General features: G+C 40.7%; 2 protein-coding genes across 2 annotated transcripts; both read left to right on the plus strand.

Moving 5' to 3' along the window:
* The first annotated feature begins 6,487 nt into the window (after window positions 1-6,487).
* LOC106581910 (protocadherin-8) lies at window positions 6,488-11,287 on the plus strand. Its single transcript, XM_014164359.2, has 3 exons — window positions 6,488-9,099; window positions 9,205-9,403; window positions 9,644-11,287. Exons 1-3 carry the CDS (start codon window positions 6,691-6,693, stop codon window positions 9,961-9,963), a joined length of 2,928 nt encoding a protein of 975 aa, XP_014019834.1. The 5' UTR covers window positions 6,488-6,690; the 3' UTR covers window positions 9,964-11,287.
* A 1,361-nt stretch (window positions 11,288-12,648) lies between these two features.
* LOC106581911 (leukocyte cell-derived chemotaxin 1-like) lies at window positions 12,649-17,067 on the plus strand. The gene is made up of 7 exons (XM_014164360.2): window positions 12,649-12,786; window positions 12,967-13,110; window positions 13,986-14,126; window positions 14,240-14,353; window positions 14,922-15,075; window positions 15,650-15,846; window positions 16,339-17,067. The coding sequence occupies exons 1-7, from the start codon at window positions 12,727-12,729 to the stop codon at window positions 16,561-16,563; spliced, it is 1,035 nt and encodes a 344-aa protein (XP_014019835.1). The 5' UTR covers window positions 12,649-12,726; the 3' UTR covers window positions 16,564-17,067.
* Window positions 17,068-17,508: the final 441 nt, after the last annotated feature.

The following is a 17,508-nucleotide window of genomic DNA, read 5'->3' on the forward strand; positions in this document are numbered from 1 at the left end:
CAGGCGTTGTAGGGAGGTCATACAGCCACGTGGAGGCCACACACACTACTGAGCCTCATTTTGACTTGTTTTAAGGACATTACATCAAAGTTGGATCAGCCTGTAGTGTGGTTTTCCACTTTAATTTTGAGTGTGACTCCAAATCCAGACCTCCATGGGTTGATAAATTGGATTTCCATTGATTATTTTTATGTGATTTTGTTGTCAGCACATTCAACAACGTAAAGAAAAAAGTATTTAATAAGATTATTTCTTTCGTTCAGATCTAGGATGTGTTGTTTAAGTGTTCCCTTTATTTTTTTGAGCAGTATATATACAGTACCAGTCAAAGGTTTGGACACACCTACTCATTCAAGGGTTTTTCTTTATTTTCACTATTTTCAAAATGACTTTGTAATGTTACCTGCCCACTAAATAAAATCCCATCGACAATATAGACAACAATTATAATCATAAAATACTCTTAAGACCTTCATGGGGTTTTTATTGAGGTCCTTTTGACCATAATCCAGTGGCTACGGGAAATAAATGGTGGACTTTGTGATAGAGCCACTAAATTTCACACACAGCTGGGGCATCTCTAAAGAAGTATTTTTGGCTATAGTGCCATTGCAGATTTTGTGCATTATCCCCCTGGCTGCCATTTCCAATATGGCTGCCAACCAGCTGTATGGGGGCCATATTGGACTAGATTCACTTGGCCTTATCTCCATAAATAATTGGTACGTACAGCCCAATGATGGCTTAAAATGATCGAGGGGTTCTAGAAAACAATAAAATGGCCAACAAATGCATATATTCATATCCTTTATCATAATAATAATCCCAGGAAACCTGCCCTCTACAAAGGAATGTATTATGTCCAGCAGAGAGACATGCAACTGATTTTAACAAAATACTTTTATGATGAGTCCTTTCAGCCTCTACACAAAGTAAGCGAAAGTGTAAACTATGATGTCTAGTTATAGTGCCATTGCCGATTTAACCTATTATACTCAGTCGTGCAGTGCAATTTGTTTTAGATGCCGGATTGCAAAAGTAAATAAATGACGATTTCTCAATCAACGTTTGCACTGTAGCCTGTTGAATAATATCAGATGCACAAAAGACATCATCCAAATGCAATGTCTGCCTATGCCCACACACATTGACTTGAATTAATGTCTTTTTTAATACCCCCAAACACCAAATTAGGCCTACCTAATTTCAAAATAGGCCATCATCACTGTCAATTGTGAATGATAATTCTTCTCGTTTTTTTACGGTTGAAACGTCCAAGCTGCATCTGAATGCCGACCATAACCATTCTCACTCATTTTCATGAGAATGTGCATTTATATCTTCTGGAGGGATGTGAGTAAATAGTCTTTGAGCGGATTTCAGAGCAGATGGTGTTAACAAGCTACACACTAGCCTACCTGTATTGTTTCCATCAGAGCACATTTATCCTACGGCGCTCGCTGTTTCGTTTTGGCCGCATCATGGGACATTATTTTTTTTTTACCATTCAGCACAATCATCCTTAAAGCTCATAAGAAATTACATGCTGTTTTTGCTATTGTATGCAAGCTGAATGCAGAATAGTAATTAATAATTAATTCAGTGATCTTGCGAGACATTGATTGGTCGCTCTGGTGCGCTCCGGCAGCACAACACCCGTGATTTTACTCCGTTTTTCAAAATTACCACCAAACAGCTCCATAGGGCCATGTTAGACAGGCTTTACATGGTCATATCTCCATAAATAATTGGAACATACAGCCCAATGATGGCTTAAAATGTTTGGCCCAAGTATGCCATACATGAATCCTTTAAATATTTTGTAGAAAAGTGGTGTAAAAGTGCGAAAGAAATCACCAAAATGACTGATTCTTGAACATACTTTCATCCTCATTTTCCATATTCTACATTTAATCACTTAAAAGCGTCAAATAGATGTTCCTTAATGTTAAATACTGCCAATCTAAGTAACATATTACAAAAAATCCCCATCACAATATGTCAGTTTAAACTAGAGATATAAATGGGCTGTGTCTCATTCCACCGCATCCACCTATGTCGGCCTTCTGCATCTGCGGTGGAAGGTGGCCTAGCTACAGCGGTGTTTGTCAGACTAAGAGACATCCCAAAAATCGATCTTCTCATGAAAACGTCTGTAGCGTCCAAAAAGTTTGGCCTACAAACTAATATTACCACTCTCGTTTTTCTCTACGACCCCCACAAGCCCCACGTGACTCGTCTGAAGTCTGTAACGCTGATGTGCCAATTTCTGTCAGTAGCGTCCGAACCATTTGGACTACAAACTAATATGACCCCACTATGAAAATGGGAGACTCCAACGAACACGGCGGTGTTCTTCTATGATGGCCTTGCTCTACGACCTCCACAAGTGTCACTGGACTCGTCTGAAGGTAAAGGTTCAAAAGGTTAAAAAATGTAAAATAAAATATCTAAATGATCCATGGTATGACCATCTTAAAACAATTCTATATGCTAGCTTAGTACCCCCCCACACCCCTCCCCAATGCCTTAGACTTTTAAAAGTTAAAATCTACCATATGTTAGCTTAGTACCCCTAAAAAAGCAAAATCTTGTCTTATTGCTGAAACTTCGTAACGGGCTCGGGAGAGGCGAAGGTCGAGTCATGCATCCTCAAAAACATGACCTGACAAACCCCGCTTCTTAACACTTGCTCGCTTAACCCGGAAGCCAGCTGCACCAATGTGTCGGAGGAAACACCATTCAACTGATGACCGAAGTCAGCCTGCAGTCGCTAGAGCACAATGACCCAAGTAAAGCCCCCTCCAGCCAAGCTCTCCTCTAACCTGGAATGACACTGGGCCAATTGTGCACCGCCCTATGGGACTCCCGGTCACGGCCGGTAATGACACAGCCTGGGATTGAACCCCAGGCTGTAGTGATGCCGTCACACTGTGATGCAGTGCCTTAGACAGCTGAGCCACTCGAGAGCCCCCCCCCAAACATTTTAAGCCATCATTGGGCTGCAAGTACCAATATGATTCCTGTCCAATTAGACCCAATGTAGCTGGTTGGCGGTCATTTTGGAAAACTGGTCTTTCAGAGTATAATATCTTATTATTTCTGCAATGACACTATAGCTAGACATTTTTATGTAGTAGTTTACTCAATGTGTATTTATTCAAAGGTCTCATCATCAAGGGTTACCTGTCTATGTGCTGGACATAATACATTCCTATGGGATTTTATCTAAAGTGACGTGTACAGAGAAGGTTTGCTATCACATTTCTTAAAATTGACACAAAACAGAATATCACATTATACAGTTGAAGTCGAAAGTTTACATACACTTAGGTTGGAGTCATTAAAACTCGTTTTTCAACCACTCCACAAATGTATTGTTTTGGCAAACTATAGTTTTGGCAAGTGGGTTAGGACATATAGTTTGTGCATGACACAAGTAATTATTTCAACAATTATTTACAGATGGATTATTTCACTTATAATTCACTGTATCACAATCAGAATTTTACATACACTAAGTTGACTGCGTCTTTAAACAGCTTGGAAAATCATACCGCTCAGGAAGAAGACGCATTCTGTCTCCTAGAGATTAATGTACTTTGGTGCGAAAAGTGCAAATCAATCCCAGAACAACAGCAAAGGACCTTGTGAAGATGCTGGAGGAAACTGGTACAAAAGTATCTATATCCACAGTAAAAGGAGTCCTATATCGACAGAACCTGAAAGGCCACTCAGCAAGGAAGAAGCCACTGCTCCAAAACAACCATAAAAAAGCCAGACTACGGTTTGCAACTGCACATGGGGACAAAGATCATACTTCTTGGAGAAATGTCCTCTGGTCTGATGAAACAAAAATAGAACTGTTTGGCCATAATCACCATCGTTATGTTTGAAGGAAAAAGAGGGATGCTTGCCATCCGAAGAACACCATCCCAACCGTGAAGCACGGGGGTGGCAGAATCATGTTGTGGGGGTGCTTTGCTGCAGGAGGGACTGGTGCACATCACAAAATAGATGGCATCATGAGGTAGGAACATTATGTAGATATATTGAAGCAACATCTCAAGACATCAGTCAGGAAGTTAAAGCTTGGTCGCAAATGGTCTTGCAAATGAACAATGACCCCAAGCATACTTCCAAAGTTGTGGCAAAATGGCTTAAGGACAACAAAGTCAAGGTATTGGATTGGCCATCACAAAGCCCTGACCTCAATCCTATAGAAATTTGTGGACAGAACTGAAAAAGCTTGTGCGAGCAAAGAGGCCTACAAACCTGACTCAGCTCTGTTAGGAGAAATGGGCCAACATTCACCCAACTTATTGTGGGAAGCTTGTGGAAGGCTACCCAAAACGTTTGACCAAATTAAACAATTTAAAGGCAATGCTACCAAATACTAACTGAGTGTATGTAAACGTCTAACCCACTGGGAATGTGTTGAAAGAAAGGAAAGCTGAAATAAATCATTCTCTCTACTATTATTCTAACATTTCACATTCTTAAAACAAAGTGGATGATCCTAACTGACCTAATACAGGGAATTGTTACTATGATTAAATGTCAGGAAATGTGAAAAACTGAGTTTAAATGTATTTGGCTAAGGTGTATGTAAACTCCGACTTCAACTGTCAGTGACATTACAAAGTCATTTTGATATTGTTTGGAATGATTTTACTCTACTGTTTTCAAACAGGAAATCCGAATGGCAGACATTTTATTAAAACATGTTTGAGAAAAAACACGAAATCCGCACAAAAGCTCTGACGAAGGCCTTGAGGTCGATACGTAAAGCTTATTAATGAGCAGCGATACTAGCAAGAGCAGTGTGCGGGTTTCTTAATTTTTTCTCCTCTTATTCAACTGTTACCATGCACCTGCCAAAAAGATAGCTCAGATGTTAATTTGGAATATTAAAACATTCTTCCCAGCCTGCCTCCAATTTGTTCAATGTTTCTTACATTATCTTGTATTGGTGTACCATGTTTAATACTTGTATCATAAAATGGAACAATCTTGGGTATATTTGGTTACTTTACACTGGACTAAAATGGGAGGTCTCTACTTCTATAATAAAATGCAACAGTTATTTCACCTATCCGCTGGACTGCTGGAGCATTAATCAGGCCAGTTGAGCTCCAACGCCATGTGACCTGCCTCTGATTTCTAACCTTTGTAAAAGACTGAGAAGCTAAGTGCCTTCCTCAAACGCAGAATATCATGGTATGTCTTCAGGCATGTTATGGACCAAAGTAATTAGCAAACTTAACGCAAAGGCATCCCCTGAAACTGAAAGAGTTTACAATCCCATTAAAAATGGAATTGTGTCTGTGGGCCAACTATAAATTTTAAATCCATATCTTCCCTGAAACAGTCCTCCACTGCTATACCTCTTTTCTCTGTCTTGTGAAATCCATTCAAGGCCATGAAAGATTTGCCCCCAAACTTCCACAGAAATAACACTTTCATACATATAAATCACAGCATTAAGCATAAAATGTTATCATGGGCCAATGGGAGCCCATGCCATGCCGTTATCTCACAACTCAGAAAGTATTCTCTGTAGTTTTATGGAAAAATGTCATGCAGTGGATGGTAGACAGTTCCAACGTTTGAATTCTATGCTAACTGAGAACTGAAGTTGAATAAGTTGCTGCTACTTAGAGGTTTCAAGATGGTATTTTTTTATGATTAACCCCCCCCCCAAAAAAAAGTGTTTGAGTGAACTGATCAATTAGGACAAAAGTTGAAATTCTCTGTTAAATAACTCACTGTACATTGCAAGCATATGAGAATGTTGGGGGTTCTTTGTTTTCACCCCTTGTTCTCTCTGTGTGTCATTTGCTATCTACAAGAGATACAAGTTGCAAGTCAGCAGTACAGTACTAGTGCCATAAAACGGATGTAATTCACCAGGTTACCATACAGCACAAAAACAAGCATGCAGTATGTTACTTTATTGCTTTGTATTGCTTAGATAGTCACACACACACACACACTCATAACCTGGCCCATGTAAACTGATCAATCCTGACCTATAACTTCCCCATATCTTCCTTCTCACACACCCATACTGACCCACAGTTTAGCTGAATACCCCAAAGCCAATCTTCATCTCTCGTCTATTTTTATTTAAGCTTTATTTATTTATTTGAAAAAACCTACAAAACCTATTAAAGGAACGTCTACAATAGATGACAAAAACAACAGAAATCATTAGCAATGCAATTTTATCGTAATAAACATAACAACAAACCCAATATCAACCAAAGACAGTTGCAATCAGATGATACAAACCAATGCATGAAACTTGACTCCAAGCAGAGCATTTCCTTTTTATTTTGCTGCTTTAGCTCTATGTACATTGAAAACAGGCTTAGAGGTCTTTCACGAGGGCTATTTTTAATTCTAAAGCGGAGGATTGGTCACACTTCGTCTCATTAGCATGCGGAGCTGTATAAACCTCCTCGCCACTGCAGGATTTGGAGCTGTGTGGAAGGCGGCAGGCAACAAGCGCGCCTGCTTGACTGGCTGCAGCGCGCAATGAACAACGGACTTTCAGCACAGTTCAGAGAAGATGCTGTAGTTGCTGTAGACGGCAGGCATTTTCACCAGGTGAAGTGATCAAATCTGTTGAGTGAAAGTGAAACGGCTTGGCTCTTGTTAACTAACAAACCCATCGCGGCCTTGAACATGATGTGTGGCATTTTAACAGGTTGGCATGGGTGGATTTTTGGATTACAAATGTTATTATTTTCACTGGCTGTGTCTGAGGGAAATACTCTGAAATACCAGACCAATGAGGAGGGAAGTCCAGGAACAGTGATCGGTAACCTGGCCAAGGACATGTCCTTGAGTCCCTCTTTTGGCTCCAATACTAATTTCAGGATGATGAAACAATTCAACGATTCTTTTATCAGAGTGAGAGAAAGCGACGGGGAGCTTTCTGTCGGGGAGAGGATTGACAGAGAGAGAATCTGTAGGCACACTTTACAGTGTCTCATCACTTTTGATGTTGTCAGTTTTTCAAAAGAGAGGTACAAATTGATCCATGTCGAGGTGGAGGTAAAAGACATCAATGATAACTCTCCGGAGTTTCCAAACAAGGAATCTACAGTGGAGATCTCTGAAAATGCCGATGTGGGGTTCCGTATTCATTTGGACCCAGCCGAGGACCCAGATGTCGGTTCAAACTACATCCAAAGCTATCAAATTTCTGTCAACAGTCATTTTTCCATTGATGTGCTTTTGAGAGCAGATGGGGTTAAATATGCGGAGTTGGTGCTAATGAAAGAGCTAGACAGGGAGACTCAGTCATCTTATGCGGTGGAGCTTATTGCCACAGACGGAGGAAACCCTTATAGGTCGGGTTCAACGAAAATAACAATAAAAGTGACAGACTTTAATGACAACCGTCCTGTTTTTGACCAGAATAATTTCTCGGTAACTTTGCCGGAGAACGCACCGGTTGGATTCGTTTTATTGGACTTAAATGCAGTTGATCCAGATGAGGGTTTAAATGGAGAGGTGAGCTATGGGTTCGGAAAACAGGTTTCTGCAGAAATCAGAGAACTTTTCGAAGTGGACAGTAAATCCGGGCGCGTGAGGCTTAAGAACCCAGTGGATTTTGAGACCAAGAAAACATATGAATTAGACGTGCAGGCGACTGATCTAGGATCCAACCCGACCCCCGCCGTCTGTAAAATAATAATTCATATCAAAGACGTTAATGACAATGCCCCAGAAATCAGTATTACGCCAATGACCTCCATCTCAACAGGCATCGCATATATCAGCGAGACAGCAGACAAGGACAGCCTAGTGGCGCTGATCAGCACCTCGGACAGGGACTCGGGCGTCAATAGCCAGGTCCACTGCACTTTATATGGGCACGATCATTTCAAACTTCAACAGGCTTATGAGGACAGCTACATGATTGTCACCGCAACATTCCTAGACAGGGAGAAGATTAGTGAGTACAATTTAACAGTGATGGCTGAAGATTTTGGGTCACCTCCATTGAGAAAAATCACACAATACACCATCAGGCTAAGCGACGAGAATGACAACGCCCCACACTTTACTAAGCCTATCTATGAAGTTTCTGTGGTTGAAAATAATGCACCAGGGGCATATATAACCACGGTTGAAGCCAGAGATGCAGACTTGGGGACTAATGGCAAAATTACATACAGACTTTTAGACAGTGTTATAATGGGATCACCTGTCAACACGTTTGTATCTCTAAATGCAATCTCTGGTTCAATATATGCACTGAGAAGCTTCAACTATGAAGTCATGAAACATCTGGAGGTACACATCCAGGCAAGCGATGAGGGGTCGCCCCAGCTTCAGAGTAGTGCCATCATCAATATAAAAATATTGGATCAGAATGACAACGCTCCGTCTATCATAGAGCCCGTCCTTAATAAGGGATCAGCTGAGATTTTCCTGCCCAAAGACGCACCTGCAGGTTATGTCGTCACCCAGATAAAGGCCACGGATGCTGAAGAAGGCATTAACGCGCGGATGTCCTACAAAATCACTGAGGGGGGACACTTGGGTTTCTCTATCAATAAGGTTACTGGGAAGTTACATGTGAGTCATGAGCTGAACTACGATCTGTCTGAAACACTGAGAGTTCTAGTGGCTGTCAATGACAATGGGACACCTTCTCTGACCTCCACAGCCACTATACACCTCACTCTCATCGAAGGCGCTCCTCCCAGTGTTCCTGCAATGGTCCAAAACGACAGTGTGGAGGTCTTTGAATGGGACATAGCCATTATCATAGTCCTATCAGGGAGCTGCTCCCTCCTCTTGCTAGCCATCATCTTAATCACTACCACCTGCAGTCGACGCAAACGGGAGAAGAGAGAGGCGGGATACAGTGAAAATGAAGACATGCCACATGTGGAGAAGGGGGAGAGCAGACAAATTGATTCATTGATCACCAACCACAAAAGCAATGTGTTTGATGTGCACCCTTTCCCTGAGAAAGCCCCGTTGGCCTCAAGCAACACAATAAAAACAGACCCTGATGATGGAAGACAAGAAAAAGAGTGTGTCTTTGACAACAGAATTATGGAGGGTAAATTGGAGGTAAGTAATTGTGGCTCGCTGTATGGAATGGCTGTCAATTGTTTTGTTGCTGGTTTTTCCATCACAACTAATATGTGTTTGTGTATTGTGTTTGCTTCTTCACAGGGTTATTCGACACTGCCTGGCTATAGGAAAGAAACCCTCAGACCCATAACCATATGGAAGGGTAATTCATTCACAACCATCTCCGCGCGAGATCCTCAGTTCAGTGGAAAGGACAGTGGGAAAGGAGACAGTGACTTTAACGACAGCGACTCTGACATCAGTGGAGATGGCCACAAAAAAGACTCCCCACCGATAAACAGTAAGGACTACTAACCAATCACAGGATGTTAATGTGATTTCAGACACAATGATATGTCACAATGATGACACATTATTAAAAAATCCATGAAAGCCATTATTCTCTGTGATGTTCTCAAGGTCTTTATGGCAAGATATTAAATGATAATGGTGTATCATAAAATGAAGGCTATAATACCCCAACATTTGCAGCATGGTTCATCAAGGTCTAACTGTTTTGGCTGGTGTGTTGTTTCCACAGGTCTCTGGGCCTGCACCAGTGAATGTAAAATCCTAGGCCACTCAGACCGATGCTGGAGCCCCTCTGCCACTAGAGCCAATACCAGCCTCTCCCATGGACCACACCTCTCAACCTTCTCCAAGACAGCGTCTCTGCCGCAAAACACTCTGCAAAGAGACACCTACTACCAACAGGCTCACCTACCCAAAATCAATGGTCTGCAAAGTGTCTATGAAAAAGTCCAGCACCAAGAATTGGATTATATTCTGGTTTGTCCACCAACACCAGCCAGGATACTAGAGACTGATGAGATATCCCTCCCAGAGTATGGACAGTCCTAAAAGATCTGGACAATGAACAATAATCAAAGCTCATTTGGGTCGTTCCACCAATTAGGTGCCTTTTGAGTTGTGGAACTTGGTGCAAAAAAACTTTTGATTTCACCTTATTCTTACATTCTGTCATAAAGAGCACATGTTTAACTTAATAAAAAAAACACATTTACCCATCTCAAGAGGTTGAATTAAAAAAAAAGACTACAGTAAGTGCCTATTAAGTGCCAAATAAATGAACAGGGTTGACCATAAAAGGGTTTACGATTTCATCTTAAATTAGCTATAAATCCCCTTGTGACAGGGGGAATGGATGCTTGTTGTGTGCAACAGGAGGGGCAATTGAATGCAAGCTTCACAAAAAAAAAAGTATTATAAAAAAAATGGCTAGCCTGTCTATCTATGGGTAACAGTGTTGACGTGTTATGCTTGACCCCCTCAGTTTTCCACCACAAAACACCAGAAAATTGCCAAAAAGAGTAAAACCAGCTCACATGCTTTTACACTTTCATTTGACTATTAGATGTTCAATATACTTAAAAAAATTAACAATTTGGGAAAGGAATAGTTTCAGTTCACGAAAGTTAGAGTTCAGTTCACGTAACAGGGTTGACCTTTTTTTAAATCTTAAAATAAATCCCTATTCACATGAAATAAATAATAATCTTCATAAATTACTTTGTCAAAGCAACAAAATAACTAGTGCTTTACAGTGATGGTGAAAACGTGGAGAAATGTTGGGGTTAAGTGGGTTAAAATATTACTAGAAGTCACAGAGGATGCTTAGAGGGACATGTCAAAATGCAGATTTTTTTTGAATATAAAAAAAATCTGATTAATTTGATTTTCTATGTGGTCTAAATTAAAGGGCACTTCATTTAATATAACAGGCATTTTAAAATTGACATATCTGCACAATTTCTACTTAAAATAGCAAAGGGACGCAAAAGACACTAATTTCGTGGAACGACCCATCTAATGAGTATTATGCATCTTTATATACTGTATAGCCTATTGTTTCAATGTTAGAGTGTTAAAGTAAGTGTTTTTGTCTTCAGTCTCCTTATATGCTGTATGACTGTTTATTGTATTATGTGTAATATGCAAGATTTTGTACATTAAGAATATATTTTTCATAATGATTCAACGTAAACTACAATTTTATTATGAACTTTGAAGAGCATGTTTGACATTTTAATATTTAAGGGGCATGACCATTGGACCTTTTGGCTAAACAGGCCCTTGGTCAAGTGGAAAACAATCAGTATCAAATATGACCATGTTTGTAGTAGATTTTGTCACTACGTTGCACAAATAAATATTCCAAATCAAATGATTGTTCTGTATGTGAAAAAACACAACTTAAAAATACAGTGTGGTTCCATACATCCTTTTTTTTATTGAGCGAGAACTTTGCTCATGTAGCCTATAGCACAAAAGGCAATATCATGCCTGACAGCAACATTTTAGTATCATTTACTGGATATTTATACCTATACTATGTTGCTTAACTTCATCCAAAATAGATAAGGCAGGATTTCAACAGTGGCTACATGAAAAGCTAAATTACCAACATGACATGCCTGCTGCATGGTATTGCACCTTGCCTTATAAGTCTCAGAGGCATTGTGTAGCCTATCCTCATCAGAAAATATTTATAAAGCACACAGAATAACCTCAATTAGCCAGCTCAGTGCTTCCCTAAAGTTACCCTTGAGGGCTAATGCATACGCTCAGCACAGGATCATACTTGAAACAGTGACATAGGCCAAATAGTGTTTCAAGCAAGTAAATCATGTACAAGACTACATCAAATTTGCATACCCATTATGCATTGCTAATGGCACAGTCAAAATCACTTCACCTCTCTGATTGGCTATTGGCTTACCAATCGTCCTGTAAGAGATTGTGTGAGCCAGCCTCTACCTGTTTCTAAGCAACTGTGGCCGTTCACATCCACATCCCTCGAGGTCTCAGGTCCACTTTCTCACTTAGTCATGATTAGGAGCACACAGACAAGGAGATGATGGCTCTAGTTATCACCTCGGAGGGAGCAGGATGGCCATAGGGACTGGCCAGTCATCTAATCCCATGAACTTCCAATCTACGATTTTGGAGACTGACACATTCTTCTGAATCACAATAAGCCATGTCTGATTAGAAGGCCAAATGAAGACCAATCTCTGACAGCATCGGGGTAGCCCCAATCATTTAACTAGAATGTAATGAGAGGCTAGCTAGGGCTGCTTGAACCAGCTATCTGGTTGTAACAAAGCAGCTATCTGGTTGTATTACCTCCTGTGCCACAAAGGTCCAGACCTCTTGGCAGAAGCTGTGGTAAAGTTCACCAGTGATCCTGAACTTCTTGTGAATCTATTCCATGAACACCTGTAACAGTAACAAAATACACATTTCTCATTGAGAAATTAATTAGTGCAGAAAACAAATTAAAATGTCCATTCCAACCTTAACAACAAACAAATTCTGAAACTAGTTTATTAGCCTATAGCCTAGCTATTTTATACATGCACCATTTTCTCCAACCTCCAACATGGAATTATGGAGTGTAAATAAATGGTATAATGGTATAAATGGACTAAAATCAGTCTTAAAAAAAACTAAATTCCATTTTGGCGACCACCTGAATTCCTCGTGCCCTCCGTCAGTGGCACGTCATTCACACTGAAGCACTGAAGCTGGACATTTCGACCAAAAGAATCCACACCGGTGGCCATACAGTTGCGCGCCATCACCATACAGACGCGCGCCATCATGGGAGAGACCTCGGAGAAAGTCCCAATTGCAGAGGACTTTGAACAATGCCTACCACCTGTAAGTAGCCTAAATTCAATAATTCAAATGCATTTTCCTGGGAGCAGTAGGCCTAGCCTATTATATTGTCTTTAGTGTGCAAAGTTTGAATTGCAAAGGAAATACGGCTTCCTCGTGGCGCTATGCTTTGACGTTGACTGTGTGCATTGTTGCTCACTTAGCATTCTGACCTTTCTAAAGGCATACAGTACGTCGGCCACGAAGACCCCCGTTGCTGTTGGTCGTCTCTTGAGATTTGGGGCTGCGGCTCTCATTGCCGGGGCAGTGCTGATGCTTTGCGGATCCATTGGAGCTTTCTACCTCTGGAAAGCCAGTGACAGAAATGTAAGCCTTAATTTATCGTTCATTTGATTCCATATGGGTCATTATATGATGTAACTTAATGCAGATGAGACAGGTAAATCTACCTTGAACTTGTGGGAGATGGTCTACCTGTAAGCCTGGGAACAAGAAATGTAGGCTGTGTAGTCTGCTACCTTTTACCATGTCACATTTTTTAAATGAAAAATAAGTTATTTTGGTAAACAAATCTCTGCACATAGTCAATAATTCATAAATAAATCATAAAACAACCATCTACTATATTACCAGTGGATGATGGGCATTGAAAACGGCATTTGGATTTGCTGGTCGAAATCTTATTAAATGTCTGTTAAATAATGTCATTATTTCTATATCAACCTATCTAATTTCACATTAGAATCACATAGCTTTCATGTGAATATTTTGGGCATGTAACTAAGGCTTGGTGGTGGTGACTGTCTCATTAGAGATACTTCAATATTTATTGGTGTTATAATGGGCTCACCTGTAGGGCAAACATCTCAGGATAGATCCATGTCAAGGCCCTGCTGCCCTCCTCTGAGACATTCTATTCAAATCAGCTGTGTGATTGGACTACACATCACACAGTCTTTTAAGTGTTGCACATGAGAATACAAGGAGGGGAGGTATTTTGAAGCATTGTGTCATGGTAGGATTTTGCAGTAAAGATTATTGTTAGAAAGCCTGCTGGCCTATCTCTGGCTATTATAATTGTAGGTTTGGGTACTACACATAGAGCTTTATAACATTCTATTGAGCACTTGTAGCTCATAGCTGGCAAGTTAAATATTTCAATAATTATTATGAGTGTTTACTGTATGTATTATGCATGACCTTGAATATCATTGTAACTTTCAACTTTAAAATATCATTAGGTGTACAATGTACACTACAGTATGAGCATCAACGGAAAGGTGGAGGAGGGTTCCATGGAAATCGATTCCGATAATAATCTGGAAAGGTTTCGAACTGGGAGTGGAAATGACGAGGCGTTGGAGATTCATGACTTTCACATTGTGAGTTGTACATATTTTCTCTCCAAAAGTAGTTCAACGGAGAGTTGGCATGTGCTTAGGAAAGTAGCAAAGATGTGAGTGTAAATATCCCATCTCTGTGACTCCTGCTTCAGGGAATTACAGGAATCCGGTTCTCTGGAGGGGAGAAGTGTTATATTAAATCGCAAATCAAGGCCAACCTTCCAGAGGTGGAGACGCTCAACAAGAAGTCATTGATGTTTGACCTGGTACAGTAAGCTACACTCTTAGAAAAAAAAGGAGCTATCTAGAACCTAAAAGGGTTCTCCGGCTGTCCCCATAGGAGAACCCTTTGAAGAACCCTTTTTGGTTCCAGGTAGAACCCTTTTGGTTGCAGGTCGAACCCTTTTGGGTAGCATGTAGGACCCTTTCCATAGACGGTTCTACACGGAACCCAAAAGGGTTCTATGTGGAACCGGAAAGGGTTCTCCCTGGAACCAAAAAGGGTTCTCGTATGGGGACAGCGTAAGAAGGACCCTTTTGGAAACCTTTTTTTCTAAGAGTGTATATACTAAACATAACTAGCCATAATGCTATAACTGACTGTATTACACAAACTTTATGTGAAAATATAGACACCCCCTTCAGTTCTATATTTTCATTTATATTACTCAAGGATATGTCAATGATTCATTACAGCTTTACATAAACAAATTCATTTGTTTACATACATTTTTTAATGGAATGACTTTGATGTAAAACGAATTATAAATGGTGATAAGCCTGTGGACATACTGTATTAATAATGGCCTCATGAGGTGTCTTTCACCCTGTCAGGAAGATGAGATCATGCCAGTGAAGTTTGATGAAGAGTCTCTGATGTGGGTGGCTGCTGACCAGCCCCTGAAGGACAGCAGCTTCCTCAGCACCAAGATCCTGGACCTCTGTGGAGACCTGCCCATCTTCTGGCTCCAACCCACCTATCCTAAAGGTTCCTCTGTCATGGCTCTTGCTTATCACATGGCTTGGTGATAGAATGAGAAACACAAAGTTAAGCGTAGAATAGGTGTTGGCTGTTCTAGAATGAGATATGTAATTGTTATAGAACGAGATTATAGATTGCAAAAGAGATATAGTTGTAATAGAATGAGAAGTGATATATTGTAAACCACAAGACAGGAGATGTAGAACTGTTTTTTTTTTACAGTAGAACTGTCCTGGTCATCTACCCAATAATGAACACAGACCAGTCAGTGACCCTTCATCTGTAAACGTTATTTACATGCTTTCACCATTCCGATTTGTCTTTCAAAAGTTAGCAAGACAACCTGAACATTCTCAGGATGTACATTATTTGGAGACTTAAACAAGATTCCCCTATTGTCTTACATTAAAAAATAATGATCTTGAAATATGCAAGGAATCCTTGATATCACTAACTAATTAAATTATTCTGCACGACTGAGAGAGACCGAGTATATGTACAATTTAGCTCGGAGGACATTTGTGGTGTGTCTAGTGGTTATTGACCCAATACCTATGCCTCCTGTGGCTTCATGGAACAGATGGAGTGAGGAGAAAGAGAGACACTCAGAGAGCCAAGCGTCAGTTTGACATGGAGGAGTTTGAGGCAGCTGCTGAGGAGAGGAACACAGTGAGCCGTGCAGAGAATAGCACCTCCAAGAGAGCCACAGAGGAGGAGTCAGAAGCCACGGGCTCAGCAGCCACCGGCTCTGCCTACAACCCAGAAAACCCCTACCATGTGAGTACTGAGAATTCTGTACACTTTAAAGAGGAGTTGTTTTCTTCAAGCTTTGATTTTATTTTAGCACCCCAGGTTTCCTTTGTAAGATACTTCACTGAATGGTGAGCTTCCAAGTCTGTGTTAGGGCAAAACATGTCATAACATCCTTGACAATGAGTTCTACAGTGGGGGGGATCTGTGCAAACCCACACTCAATGCTCACTAGATTAGTTGGAATGAAGTGCCATGTAGGTGTTAGATGAACAGCTGCAATCTAAGGTCACTAGCAGTAGGTGATAACTTACACCCCATGTTTATGGCCCTGCACTTCACAAACTGAAGTGAAAATCATTACCCCCTTAGCCACTGCACTTTGATTCAGCCTGTTAGAACCGTAGGCTATGCCTAAAAGAGGACAGTTGGAAAACTGAAAAGAAATGATGTACTGCGTATGAAGTTTACTTGAAAACATTGAACAGAAACATGAATAATTTACCTCCCATTCCACAGCGCAATCAGGAGGGAGAGGAGGGCACCATGACCTTTGACCCAATGCTAGACCACCAGGGGATCTGCTGCTCAGAGTGCCGACGCAGCTACACCCACTGTCAGAGGATTTGCGAACCGTTGGGTGGCCACTGGCCTTGGCCCTACAACTACAGAGGCTGTCAGGTAGCTTGTCGAGTGATTCTGCCTTGCCGCTGGTGGGTGGCCCGCATATTAGGTATTGTGTAAGTAGGACACACATTTTCTTAAGCCAAATATACCAATTATGCCAAATGCACCAAACGTCTGAAAGGTCATGTTCTGTAAGCAATATTGTAATTTCTATGCAGATATTTATTTTGGAACTTTTAATTTGGTTGTAAATACCTGATAGCAGCAGGCGAGCTATGCTTGTTAGGATGAAACAGGGACCTCAGCCGCATGATTAAGTAAGAAAATGCCAGCTAAGACAAATCTCCACCTGGACCCTCGTGGCAACATTTAGCATATACAGCACGTACGCCTTCTCTGCAGGCAACACTTGAAAAAACAAAAAGGCCAAAACAAATGAAGCACAGCAGTAGCTTTTGATTTAGGGAATAAACATACCTAATTTCTGTCTTTTCTTTTCAACATATCTTTTCAGTAAACATATTAGCCTACCAATGCTTTTTGCACTACACTGTCTTGATGGAATGTATGGACATGTATACAGTGATCATTATAAATGCTTAATAAAGATAATGTACAGTTTCTATGACTGTATGGTGTAAGTTTCCCCTGAAACTAATTACAGTACTAATCACATCTTCGTTGATGTGAACTTATGTGAAATGAGTGTCAGGGAAATTTTTAGGACATTTCAGTAAAAGTGACATTTCAGTAAAAAGCAATAAGACAGGTGTGGAGGGAGGTTAAGTAGCCACATAACATGCTCACAATGTCCTGCCAACCCATTTTCCACCAAAACCTAGATTGGAGTATATGTGTAAATCCCCCCCCCCCATCTACAAATCAAAGGAAATCAGACCAGCCATATTGCAACTTCCTAAATAATTGAAAAGGGTCACGCTGAGATCGAGTCGATTTCACATGGAATGATCCCTGCTCGTCAAATTAAAACAAATGTGAAATTGCACCCGTTTTGTCTGTGAAGCGCCATTGGAAGCATGTAGCAGTGTGAAGGCGAAACAC

The sequence above is a fragment of the Salmo salar genome, chromosome ssa21 (assembly GCF_905237065.1).
Source record: "Salmo salar chromosome ssa21, Ssal_v3.1, whole genome shotgun sequence".
Lineage (NCBI taxonomy): Eukaryota > Metazoa > Chordata > Actinopteri > Salmoniformes > Salmonidae > Salmo > Salmo salar.